General features: G+C 37.9%; 1 protein-coding gene across 1 annotated transcript in view; it reads right to left on the bottom strand.

The window, feature by feature from the left end:
• Window positions 1-1,403: 1,403 nt before the first annotated feature.
• CUL5 (cullin 5) overlaps window positions 1,404-12,736 on the bottom strand; it is a 32,152-nt gene continuing 20,819 nt past the window's right edge. Inside the window, exons 12-19 of the mRNA XM_063148963.1 lie at window positions 11,546-11,678; window positions 10,879-11,010; window positions 10,143-10,266; window positions 9,222-9,397; window positions 8,942-9,103; window positions 8,157-8,275; window positions 6,828-6,951; window positions 1,404-5,714 (exon numbers count right to left, since the gene is read on the bottom strand). Of these exons, the coding sequence (XP_063005033.1) occupies window positions 5,520-5,714; window positions 6,828-6,951; window positions 8,157-8,275; window positions 8,942-9,103; window positions 9,222-9,397; window positions 10,143-10,266; window positions 10,879-11,010; window positions 11,546-11,678 (1,165 nt within the window). The 3' untranslated portion in view covers window positions 1,404-5,519. The remainder of the gene's footprint in view (window positions 5,715-6,827; window positions 6,952-8,156; window positions 8,276-8,941; window positions 9,104-9,221; window positions 9,398-10,142; window positions 10,267-10,878; window positions 11,011-11,545; window positions 11,679-12,736) is intronic.

Genomic DNA, 12,736 nt, shown 5'->3' with positions numbered 1-12,736 from the left:
TATATCCAAAGATTCTCCAGACATGCGGCAAGAGGCTGATTGGGACAGGCACTGGCGAGGGAAGCATTTGTACTCCTTTGCTTCCTTGACTCTCAGTAGCTGATGTTCTAAGGTGATCTAAGCCTTTGATTTAGACACAGTTTTCAAGTTCAAACCATACATAACATAGGAACTGATAAATACTGTCTCAGGAAAAACTGAAGGTTTTACTCTGAAAATATATATGTACCATATAGCAAAAACATCCAGTTTGGATGAAGATATTTTTCAGAAATAAGTAATGCTGAAAACAGGTAGAACAAAACCTAGAAAATTCTCATTTAACTTGCCTTTACACCTGCGGTATAAAGCTCTTTTTCAGGGATATAACCTGCTAACATTTAATTTTTTCATCATCTCTTCTCACCAAGACTGACTATGATGTACTAATTTCAAGGTCACTTTTGATGTCCAGTCACAGACTATTAAAAAGTGCTGCTCTTGCTTAGCTCAGCAGCTGGTATTTGTTTTGGCCATGCCCTGGATCCACAGAGGGAAGCAGCAGCTGCCATTCATGACTCCAGCTGTTCTTTCTAACAGGTGTTTAAGGCTGTGCAGGAGCTGAAGCACAGTATCCAACTGAATTTCCAGAGTGGATCTCCATCACTAAAATAAATGAGGATCAAATGCCAGGCACCATGTCTACCTAGAGATGTTGAGATATCCAGGGAGTGGATCAAGAGCACAAGTGCTGTGAGGGGCAGCTGAGGGAGCTGAGGTTCTTCAGCCTGGAGAAAAGGAGGCTCAGGGGGACCTCATCACTCTCTGCAGCTGCCTGACAGGAGCGTGCAGCCAAGGCTGGTGGGGTTGGTCTCTTCTAACAAGTAACAAAAAAATGGCCCCAAGTTGTGCCAGGGAAGGTTTAGATTGGATATTAAGAAAACTTTTTTCATGGAAGGGGTTGTCAAGCAGTAAAACAGGGAAGTGAGTCGCTATCCCTGGACTTACTGGATGTGGCACTCAGGGACATGGTTTAGTGATGTCCTTGGCAGTGCTGGGTTAACAGTTGGATTCAAGGGTCTTTTCCAACCTAAACAATTCTATGATTGCATGTTGACAGGTAAAGCAAAGAAGAAAATAAAGCCACATTCTCACTTTATTAGAAGAATGAACCAGGTTAAGCCTTTTGTATTTACGTCAACGATTCTACCTAAACTGTGATCAATTTACAGGGGTAAGAGTTAATTCAGCCAAGGAACTCCTGCAATAATTGGCTTCTAGAGAACAACTTCTCCTGAAAAATCATTGGGAAAGACTATATATTGCCCTAACAGAGGGAAAAAAGTTTGGAAATAATAACCTGCCATCAAACTCTTCCCACGTGAACTGCCAGTTGGCCAATTGCCATGCACAGTAGTGAGCACTCACTCAAAAATAGCTGTTTATTCCATACAAATAGTTCTAAACTCTGCATGTACCAGTGAGCACAAAACACCGATGGTTAGCTGATGCACTTAAAGAACAGAGTTGAAACGTAAAAAGAGATTCACATTAAAAGGCAAGAACAATCAGAGAAGAAAAGCCATTACATTAAAAGCACTCCTTCAGGCAAGTGACTGTTCCCACATCACGATTTACTGCAGGATCAGCTCCCTGAAGGTCCTTGCAGCAACACCAGTAACTTTCAGTGATGCACCTTGAAAATCACTTGAGAGACAAATCAACCAAAATATTCGGCAATTCAAGTTCATCCCTGTGAGTTGCAGAAACATAACCTTTTTAAAAATGCCATAAACTAAGTTAGGCAACTCCCAGCCACTTTTGGCATGGTAGGCTTTGATACACTGACTGAAAGACGACAGCTCATCTTTTAATAGAATTCAGAAGACTAAATAGCTCTACATATAATCTTACATTCGTAAAAATTTTTACCAAGAAAAGAATTTAAAGTCTCCACTTTTGTTTTTTAATTACTCTGATCATAACATCTGCTGGGACTTGAAGTCAGGCAAATTTCATACATACAGTGGCAATTTTAGGAGCAGCACCTGAATTCAACTTAAAAATTTTGTAGGGTGAGACACCAAAATACCTTGCTAAATGAGTAGTCTTTTAAATTACATTTTTATTTTGCAAGAAAATAAATTATACAACTTAAAAAATAAAATTCAAAAATTAAGCAGTACATCAAAATAGTTCAGCTGGACTGCCATACAGAAACTACCACCATTCAAAATTGTACAGCATTATTATCTTGGTAGTGGCACACATTCAAAATTGTAAATACCATACGGAGATAGTTATTACAACTCAGGAACCCGAGTTTGCTCAACACTCCAGACTACATATAGTGTATATGACAGGAAAGCTTTCATGTATTGTTTATTTCACAAATATGACCTTAAAGAATTACAAAGATAGCATCCCAGTCATTTAGATGAAAATAGAAAACAGTTTGAGATAGCAAATCTTTCTGTAAAACTATCAAATCTTTTTGCCAATTGTATTTTTAAAATTTGCACTTTACAGGACAATGGCATCCCAATGCAGATAAATGCAAGATGTGAACATTCAGAACATTTATATTAATTTTAAAAAGATGAAAATGAGAAAGTCACACTGTCATTTGGAAATGTAACTGCATTACAGTCATAACGAAAAATAAATGAGTAAAAGTAGGAGCTAGGGACACCAACTGTGGAAAGAGGAAAATGGAAGACTTCAGAATTGAAACTGAGATTATCATCAAGTTGTTGGGACAGAGAAAGATTTAACAGTATTTCTTAATTAAACCCATTACGAGCGATTTCCCCCCGCCCCTTCTATACCAGATTTCGTTCCTTAGCTATTCACCGTGGCAGTGTGTGTGGCAACGTGTTTTTCAGATGCAGCACCTCCTTAAGCTAGGTCTTTGGACATATATATTCATAGCTAAAAATTGCAGCCTTAAAAGTGCGTTGTTGCCATATTGCAAGTGAAGAACAGTTTTCATTTAGATCTGAACTCTACCCTCCCCAAAAGAACAGCTTACCCCAGGTATCTCCCTGTGCCCCAGGTAATACTAGTTTTAAGTGCATATTGGTGAAGTGACCTGATGAAGGATGCTAAACGTGATTCTGAATCTTTAACAAATTTGCTGGTGTCTGTCTTAGATTTCATAAAAAACCCGACATCCATTTCTGGTATATATTTCAAGAAAAAATGACCACGTCATAGGCACATTACCAACTGTATTTCCATCCTAGGTTTTCAGAAATGTATAGGTAACAATCAGGTTGTATTGTATTTATTAGTTGAGGGAATGTGTAGCTCCTTAGCTTTTAGCAAGCTTTTCCTTTCTGCATACATTCCAGATTCCTAAAGAGTTGTATCTGTCTTAAACTTCTCTCTCAAATTTAATCAATGGCTTCAAAATTAACATTATCCCCTTGGCAGCTCTTTCCATGTGACCATTTCACACCTTGCTTCTCTGGTTAGGGTTGGAATTTTTCATGTTGAAGAGTGTGCTCAGACTGTCATGTTCTCCCCGTTATCCCAAGTAAACATTTATTACTTTAAAGTTACAAAGACTGAAAGTCTTGCAGCACAAAGTGTTTTATTAGAATTTAGTTTTCTAATGTTCAAATAGTTTCATTGGTTAACTACACAGAGCACCACTTCCTTTTGATTCTGAATTGCAACACCACAGGGCCAACATAAAAGATGAAATATTTTTAAACAGCATCTACTTTTGAGTGTCAATAGAGGCATGGAACACAAGCTATAGGATTTCAATCAATTGTAATTGGCCAGGCCTTGATTTCTCCATCTCTTGGTCATGAAACCCTCACTACCAAAAACTTCTTACTCAAACAGATGTCCAAATACACTGTTCTCAGGCAGTCACACTGGCATTTACATTAGTAACAGAGCACACAGCCTGCTTAAGGGTGCCAACAGCCATTCTTGGAGAGTTTGCTTTTAAACTACTCCTCCTGCATACTTTACTGTAACCATGTGAAAGTAAAACTCCTCCTCTTACTTACTGGAAGGCTTTCTTTTTTGACTAAAGTTAATTTTGTCGTCTTCCCCATTTCATCATCAAAGATGAGGCCTTTAGATGTCATAGTTCAACTGGTTAATTAAAAAATAACTTCACACACTTGTAATTTATAGAAGAAATATTCATACAGAACTGAATAAAGCGCAACTTACCTTTGTCCTAAGACAGGCACTCTGCTCCTATGACTCATGGAATCGCTCCAGTACGTGCTGGGACATTTCAGAACAGCAGAGAGTAGGGCAGTGCCAAATGACTATCTCAGATGATTGAGAATGGAAGAGGTAACATTAAGAAGTTGAGATTCCTGGTGTGTGTTTGGCACTCTCTCTACATACACTGAACAAGGTATTTTTCCTTAGCGTTTTATCATTTTCATTAGAAGAGTACTTCCTACCCTACCAGTTACCAAATGGAAAGCAGAGGGTTTGTTCTTCATATAAAGATGTTGACTAGTCCAATTGGATTAACCTTGCATGTATATAAAAGTTACCACTGAGGAAATAGTACAGGGATCTTCAAGTGTTATTCTCTTTCTGCGGGAGTTGTGCATAAATTACTCTTTAATGCATCCTGATATATGTAGTCATACTGAAATATTTGGAATATAAATATTAAATGTACAAGGAAATACACTTAATATTTCTGTTCCTATAGCAGACCCACCCAAGAAAACTGCTTTTAGAGTCAAGTATCATTCAAGAAACTTTTACCTTGTCAAAAAGGATTGTAGCAAATCACCCGTCCAAATTAAGGTAACAACATATCCACTTGTTTACAGGAAACAATTTAAAAACAATGATCTCTTGTTTAGGGAAAAATATCACCGATGACTTGGAATTACTTTTGTGTCACTTAATATGTTAATTATTAAAATCCAGTTACTAGATTGAAGCACTGCTCTAGCAAACAGGTTTTAACTGTAACAAATACGGATCAGTTGTGACGCATGTGTTTGTGTCTCTCAAATGTTATTACATGAAAAGGATCAGAGATGGACAGTACATTACTCTGTTGATCCAAAACACAAAAGTGAAAGTGCTACTTCTAGTCCTAATTGCATTAAAAAAAAAAACAAACCAACAACCCAAAAATCAAAACCAAACAAAACAAAAAACAAACCCAAAACAAAACTAATAGCAGTTCCTCAGTGCATGAATATTTGAATATTTTTTCCTTGTGCAAGTACTGGTCATCTAAAAACCCAAACCTGTATTCTTCCTGGTGGGTGTAAATCAAATCTACTTTAAAAAGTTCACAATGGGCTCTTCATGAATGCAAGTTTCCCACAAAACAGCATGCTGTTAAAAGTGTGCAACATGAAGGGAATGCCATCATGCTAGCTGAATGAGATTGGCAAAATATAGTCCTCTGTAAGGTAAGGCAGGGATTTTAATATGTAACGAAAGTCAAAACAAGTCCTTCTGCAGCACAAACTGTTGCAGCTTTCTGTCCAAGCACCCTTCCATTTATGTTCTCAGCATCCCGCAGAGTCCTCCAATTATGCCATGTATATAAAGGTGTTGATATCCGACTCATCTCTTCTGATATATTTGTGCTCTATAAGCCATTCAATTTGCTCTTTTATCATTTTCTTTTGTGGCAAGAACATGTTTTTCAATATTTCTACCAGTTCAGTCTGAAGCTGGGCATTAGTAATTTTCTTGCGCATCTTCATTATTTGGATGATAGCCTCCTAGTGGGGCACAAGAAAAAAAAATTAAATACCTGGGTGAAGTGACAAAATGAACACAGCATTAATAGGAGGCTCCTGGTAAGGAAAGACAGCAAGGAAATCTGTATTTTTCCTTAGAAATCAGAAATACACTGCATTTTTTTAGCCTATATAGAACTGCTTTTACAAAGAAGCTGATAAAGGAAAAGAATGAAGCACTGGCAAGATGAAAGAGATGTAAGACAATTCCAGTCAAAGGAGCAGTTAAATCCTATATCTAGAGTGTGAATTACTCACTAAAACCAAATGTTAACTCACACCCTGAGCAGAAGTTGCAATTCACTAGGTGACTCGTGATATACCTTGTTAACATTTCATTCATTTCCTAAGTACAACCAGGCATTAACCCTGCTGCTGCCAGAATGGTTACATCATGTTACATCAGGTGGTACAACCCACAATGCGCATGGCCTGCAATCCAGCCTGACTGACAGAACAGACCTGAAACTTGAAGGCAAAATGAGACTCCATTGTATGTAATGATCCCTGATGCCTGAAAAAATTCAGGCTTTTTTTAAATTGTCAGCTCAAAAGATTTGGCATGAGTAGCTGACTATCAACCACAGAGCAGGAAGCTGCAGTTTGTACAGCTAAGATGCACTTTTCAACTTCTCCTCTAAGGAGAAGTCATAGTACTGTACTACAGCGTGATTCCACCTCCAAGACTATTCTTTTCAGACAGATCAAAGAGATCTCAAGATCAGCAATGCTGTGTTTATTCATGGTGGTGGCCAGTGTCAGTCAACTTGGCCAGTCTGCTGCTGTCACCCACCCCACACTGTATGCCTTCACCACTTGTGTAACAACTGCTTTGTCCTCTTTGAAGATGATGACCTGGTACCTCAGAACAGGAGGCTGATAGCTATAAGTGCATGAACACACATGCAGAATCAGGTATTCACAAGGATCTAGAGTCATACAGCAGAAGTGACTTCCAGTGGCATTTAAAGGCACCCATTTCATACATCAACATCCAATGATGGGCAGCATGTAATGATAATACAACAAATTACAGTAATGACAATGCAACAAAAGAAATAGGGGAATTTTGTATTCCTCTGGCAGGTTACTTGCCTGGGTTCGCAATATTCTTAGCTGGACTATTCCTTCATTCTCCTCTTCCCGCATCCTCTCTGTAGTAAGTTGCAATCGACCAATCAAATTTATCTTGCCCCTTTTCTGAACTTTAGCGTTTTTTCTGAAAAAAGTTGTATTGCATGAAAGTGAGCAAAAAAAAAATACAAACCCCAACACTTTCAATCATAGAATTCCTGTTAAACTTAAACTACAGCAGCAACAAGTACCATGACAGATCAGATACTTATAGGTTATTAGCATTGCAGCAGTGAGAGAGCTGACAGATCAAAACTCAATGCCAATGTCTCTGCACAATGAAATCTAAATAATGCTAGCTGAAACCACAGAACTTCAGAAAAATATATTTCAATTTAATTACATAAATGTAGAGTTTTTGGAGGAAGGTTTTACAACAAAGTTCAGGAAATATGGGTAGTAAATATTCCATCAAAGAACTGTCTGGGACAAAACCCAGCTATTGCAACAAAGAAAGGTGATGACATTCTTCAGTGGTGACCCACAAACTTTCTCTACAGCCTGTGTCTTCTGTCATGTCCTATCATCATTTCCCAAAGTTCAGAATCCTGATGACAGGAATAAGCATTATGGTCCTGGGCAACAAACTAAGCCCCAGGAAAGCAGATTCGTCACTTATCTCTTTCTCGACAGATCCAGATGTCCAGCTACTGCTGAGAATGAGGCACAGAATCTGAGGTTCCTAGCAAGGAGCCAGTTCTCATCATAGACATTGAGAATGGAGGCAAGCATGTATCACTTAGACATTCTCTCTTTGTATTATCTTGTGCTCAAAGGATTTCAAAGCACCAATAAAAGAGCACTGCAATTCTCACAGAAATAAAGACACTCCTCTCTGGGGAGAGCCACACCAAAAATCCTGGCTCTTGACAGCACACCACATCATTAAGAAGCTTCACTTCCTTTTTGTTAACTTATCATTGTTTCTGAACTTGTGTGTGTGTATGATAATCAATACAGCACTACTGCTGTGATTAGAGGCTGTCTTCCATGAAATTTTATGGACTTACTGCTAACTGGAACATAGCAAAGCCTTCAATTTTGCACTTCATCCCTAAGTGTGTAAGAAATTTAATTTCACAAAAATTAGAATTATAGAAACATTTGTTTGAAGGGGCTGCTGGAGGTGATCTAGTCCAATCAACTACTTGAAGCATAACTATTGCCAAAGTAAGTGAGTGCAGGGCAGCAAAGCATGTGTCTAGGTTCAAGAGCAAAGGTTAAGTTAAAGTGAATTCCTTTAGTTATAAAACAGTACATTGTTATTTTACTTTTCAAACATCATCTTACATTAAACTGAACTCCTGGTTCACCGAGAAGAGGGTTCCTTCTGTAAAGTCTTTGGGTGAATTGACTTGAGGTTCATATAATAAAACCTGACGTTTCAGCTTTGGAAATGCTACAAGAGACTACAGAGAAAAGGGAAGGGGGAGAAAGAATGAAAATAAAACACCAGACTTTCTAAATGGAAACAACTACTTTCTATAACCATAACTCACTGCAATACTGACTGTAGTGAGGGAACCACATAGCCTTGTTTGGAACTAGTAATATCAGAGCGGGGACACGGTTTACCAAATCTCCTTCTGAAATGGGTTAGTATAAGCAAAATCATACAAAGTAGTAAAACACACAAACTCATGGCTACAGAAGTGGTGTCAAGTCTGACTTACATGATTTCTCTCTTTATTCATGAGCTAAATAATTAGTAGTCTGCTAAAGCAAACACTGAAGTTATTTCTAAGGAACATTTACCAGGTGTCACTAATTTCCTAGAGTTAGACCAAACCTACTTGACAATACACAATTGTAACTTTCTGCTTTAGACAGCATATGGTCAAAAAATTCTTGCAGTTTCCAAAAGTTTGTGAAGTAACACTGGGTAGAGAGAACATGTCAATGTAAAGGCTGTGTGTGTTCAGCAGCAGTGCAAGGAGCCAGCACTACAACTGATTAATTACCAAGAAAGGCGTTCACATTTTAAAGTGTTATCAGGCAGTGCTTTAAAAATACTAATCCAGTATTTCAGAGTACAAAAATCAAGAAGCAATCTGTTTCAAGAGAAAGGGATATACCCATAAAGTCCTCCTAAGTTCTGCATCAGGGAGCTCAGTTGCCAGTTTAAGATTTTCAAAGCTGATCTTCTCTCTGGGTCTTTGGTTCCACGCAAACAGCACAGCCAGTTGAAATGTTGTAACCTCCAAGTCATACTGGCCAACCTCGTTCTTAAATGTTATCTGTGAAGAGGATGAACATTTTACTTATAAGCCTGTCTGAATCACAAGCTTTCTTACTGTCATAAATACACAGAGAGTGCAGTCATTAAGACTGATACAATGAAAACTACACACTTACAATTCCATTGGACATGAGGTGGTGCCAGTGGAGTTTTCTACCACTGTGATTCTTTTTATAAAATTCTTCGACCTCTGGGATGAGATCTTCTAATTCCGTGGGCAGCGAGACAAACACTTTTTCAGAACTTCGGGACCAGGCACCAGCATTTAAAATTTTAATATTCACAGAGTCAGCTGTAAGATGATATTGGATGATATGAATCTCCAGGAATAACAGATAGATAAACCAAAATGTTTGGGGTTTTTTTCCTACTCTCAACACAATTATGAAGGATTGAATTTTCAGAAAGTTGCAGGGTGTCTACCCACTTAAACATTAAGGCACTCTATGCACCACTGGCTTTCTGCCAGCAGCACTGATCAAAACCTGTTTTTATCTCTTGCTGCTGCAGAGCTCCTTAAACACTGGTGCACCTTTACAGCCGATGCTAATAAGCACTATCAAGGGTTTTCAGCATGGCAGGTCCAATGCTTGATGTTCCTCAGCCTCTCTCATCAGTGAAACAATCTCAGAATGTGAGTTATGCTCTCCATAGCATGCATCCAGCTCTCCTGCTGGCAGATGAAGGAGGAGCACAGCATGGAGCACTAGAAGAATGACGAGGGCATAAAAGGAGGTAGTTCAGGCATTCACCTGGCTGATGCCAATTCAAGCCCCTGCTTGCAATTTGTCTACAAGCGAAGGGCATCTTTATCTACGAGGCTGCTGACAAGAAAAACCCAAAACAACTCACAGAGTGATACAGCTCTAATATCAACTGCAGGAGAACGCAGGGTCTACAGACAATTCCAATCTAGGGGCAACAGAGCCATGGAGAGTGTGTTCAACCTGCAGTTGACATTATTTTTAACCTAAGATTTAACTGAGCTATTTTTCACTAAGAGAAATAAAAAGTAGCAAATAATTTGAAAACAATACCTGGTAAAGCAAGCTTATTATTTTTGTGCATTTCTTTGAAGGCCTGGTTCAAGTCTTCAGAGACTTTGATATCCTGGAACATTCTAGCCAGCTTGTTTACATAGTCTGCTGGCATTCCCACTTCCTACATAAACAGAACAGTAAATATGACACAGAAAACTATGAACAAAAATTTTATGTTTAAAATAATAAGCTTGAATAAATAAAAAGCATAAAGAAGTACACTGGTATCATCACTTTACAGTAACAGTGAATCTGCAATACAATATAAAGGGTTTTTTGCATAAATCATAAGTAGTTATCCCTTAAGGGCATATGGTGATTCTTTAAAAGAAATTCAAGTGCTGAAGAACATATGCATGCATTAAAGAATCCATGACTTCTGAAATTTGCAGCAATGTTTCAGGCATGCAAATAAAATTCAAAATTAGAATGCATCTCAAATTATTTACATAATTAAATAAGTACACTGCATTTTGCTTATATGGAATATATGAAACCTTTAGATAATTGTATGTGAAATACTTTAAAATCTGTCACTGGCACTACTAAAGAAGAGCCAAAGAGTTTTACTTCCACGAAGTACTGTGATAGAAGGGAAGTATTAAGATGCCCTGAGGGGCCTGCTATTAAAGATAAAACTCACCTAAGCAAGAAAGATATTTAAGTTCAAGAGTGGAATATTAACTAATCACAAGCATGAGACACAACCAAAGAGAGATGTGATGCTACTTACTCTGAGCCATTCCACCATATTCTCCTCAATTTCACTATCAGCTGATATATCTAATATCAGACGTCTCGTTAAGTGAGCTTTGTGATATCGCATGAAAACGTCTTTATTCTGTACATATTTAAGTACCAAAAGCTGTCAAAAACAGAGTTAAATATATTTATTTGCATTGTCAGCCAGACGAGTCTGAATGCTGATCTAATGGCGCTGCAGACTATGACTAGAGAAAGGCTACTTGACATTGCCTTAAGAGCAACTGTGTTAGCGCTATCATAGGCATCAGCAAGGAATGTTTCGTAATATCACACCTTCAATTTTTTAATTTTTCAAACATCAAGAAATTATCTTAGATCAAAGAAGACATTGACACTGGTATGTGAAAATCCCCTGTATTATTTTCTAGACAAATATCAGTTATTGTAATATGTTACAGTCTCATATAGGCGTTAATTTAATATACCAATTTTGTGAACCAACACAGAAGACATGAAACACCAAATGATTTACAATATTCAAACACACACTTCATAACAAAATAAACTCTTTTCTCTACTATCACACCCCACACAACTGCTTTTGAAGATCAAGGCCTCAACCCAGATACGGAAATAAATTAAACCAAATAAATTCCTTCTTCAGAATAATTGTGAAATAAAAAGCAAAAACATACCACTTCTTTAAGCTTTGCTTCAATTTCTTCAGAGGTTAGTTTTTTGCTTAATGGTGTTTTTCTTAGCAACATGTCACAGTAATTAGCAAGAAGCTCAGGGCATTTGGATTCAGGCTGTGTTTTCAATCCAACACTAGATAAAAGAAGAACAGTATTTCTTCAAACCATACAGCATCCTGCTATTCTGGAGTAGTCACACTGTTAACAAGACAGACTGCTCTCTCCTGATCCCCTTGGCAAGGATCCTGGTGGTGAATTTATATCCTCGTTAAACTAATGAAAAATCAGGGATAACACCCTTTCTTCTTGAAAGAATAAATACTGCCAAACAGTTTCAGAAAGCTTCTATAGATTATTTTAACTAATTACAATTTTAGAACTGTAAAAATGAAGTATACAGGTGAAACTACAGTGTGAAACAACAAAATATTGTATGGAAAGAGATATTCCAGTAAAGAATTAACAAATGCTACAGTGAAGTGTTTCACTCATCTCCTCAGTATGCTGTAATGAGTTCTCAAGAGCAGCCTCCTGCACCACACTTCACAGACTGCACAGACTCAACCCATCTAACACTTAGTAACAGGATAAAGTTATTTCATCACAGCTATAAAGGATGGACTAACACCTAGGAGATTAAATGCAGACTAAAGTTGAACAAGATGCCACAGCAGACAGATTGTGGTTCTTCAAAATTCATCAAGCACAGGTCATGCTCCAAACCTGTGTCTAGACTGGTGAATAAAACCAAATGGCAAGGACCAATCCCTATTCCTAGAGTCAGATGGCACCAACCTGACTGCTACTTAAGGGCCCACAGCAAGTTCAAGAATCCATTTTTCTCGCTCATTATTTCAGCCTCTCATCAATTAGTATAGACACAGCTAACACTCTTCAGACAACTTGTCCTTCTTTCAAATTCATGAAGCAGCTTGCAGGCTAATGTCTTCTGCCCTCCTAAAGACCATTTGAAGTACAAGCAGATCACAAGTCTTTTGGCTGTTACAGAAAACTAAGCAAGATGAAGTTTCATTTTGCTCAAACCAGGCTGCATATCTAGACAACTTCAAAGTGCTTAGGAAGAAGAATGCTGAACAGAAGATCATCACAATTACAGTGGTTTCTAAGAAACCACTAGGCTGGGTTCACTTTAGGAGTGAAACAGTTTGAACCACGTATCAATTGGGATGG

The sequence above is a fragment of the Melospiza melodia genome, chromosome 2 (genome assembly GCF_035770615.1).
Source record: "Melospiza melodia melodia isolate bMelMel2 chromosome 2, bMelMel2.pri, whole genome shotgun sequence".
NCBI lineage: Eukaryota > Metazoa > Chordata > Aves > Passeriformes > Passerellidae > Melospiza > Melospiza melodia.
The sequence above is the reverse complement of the archived record's forward strand: the minus strand, read 5'-3'. Positions and strand labels throughout refer to the sequence as shown.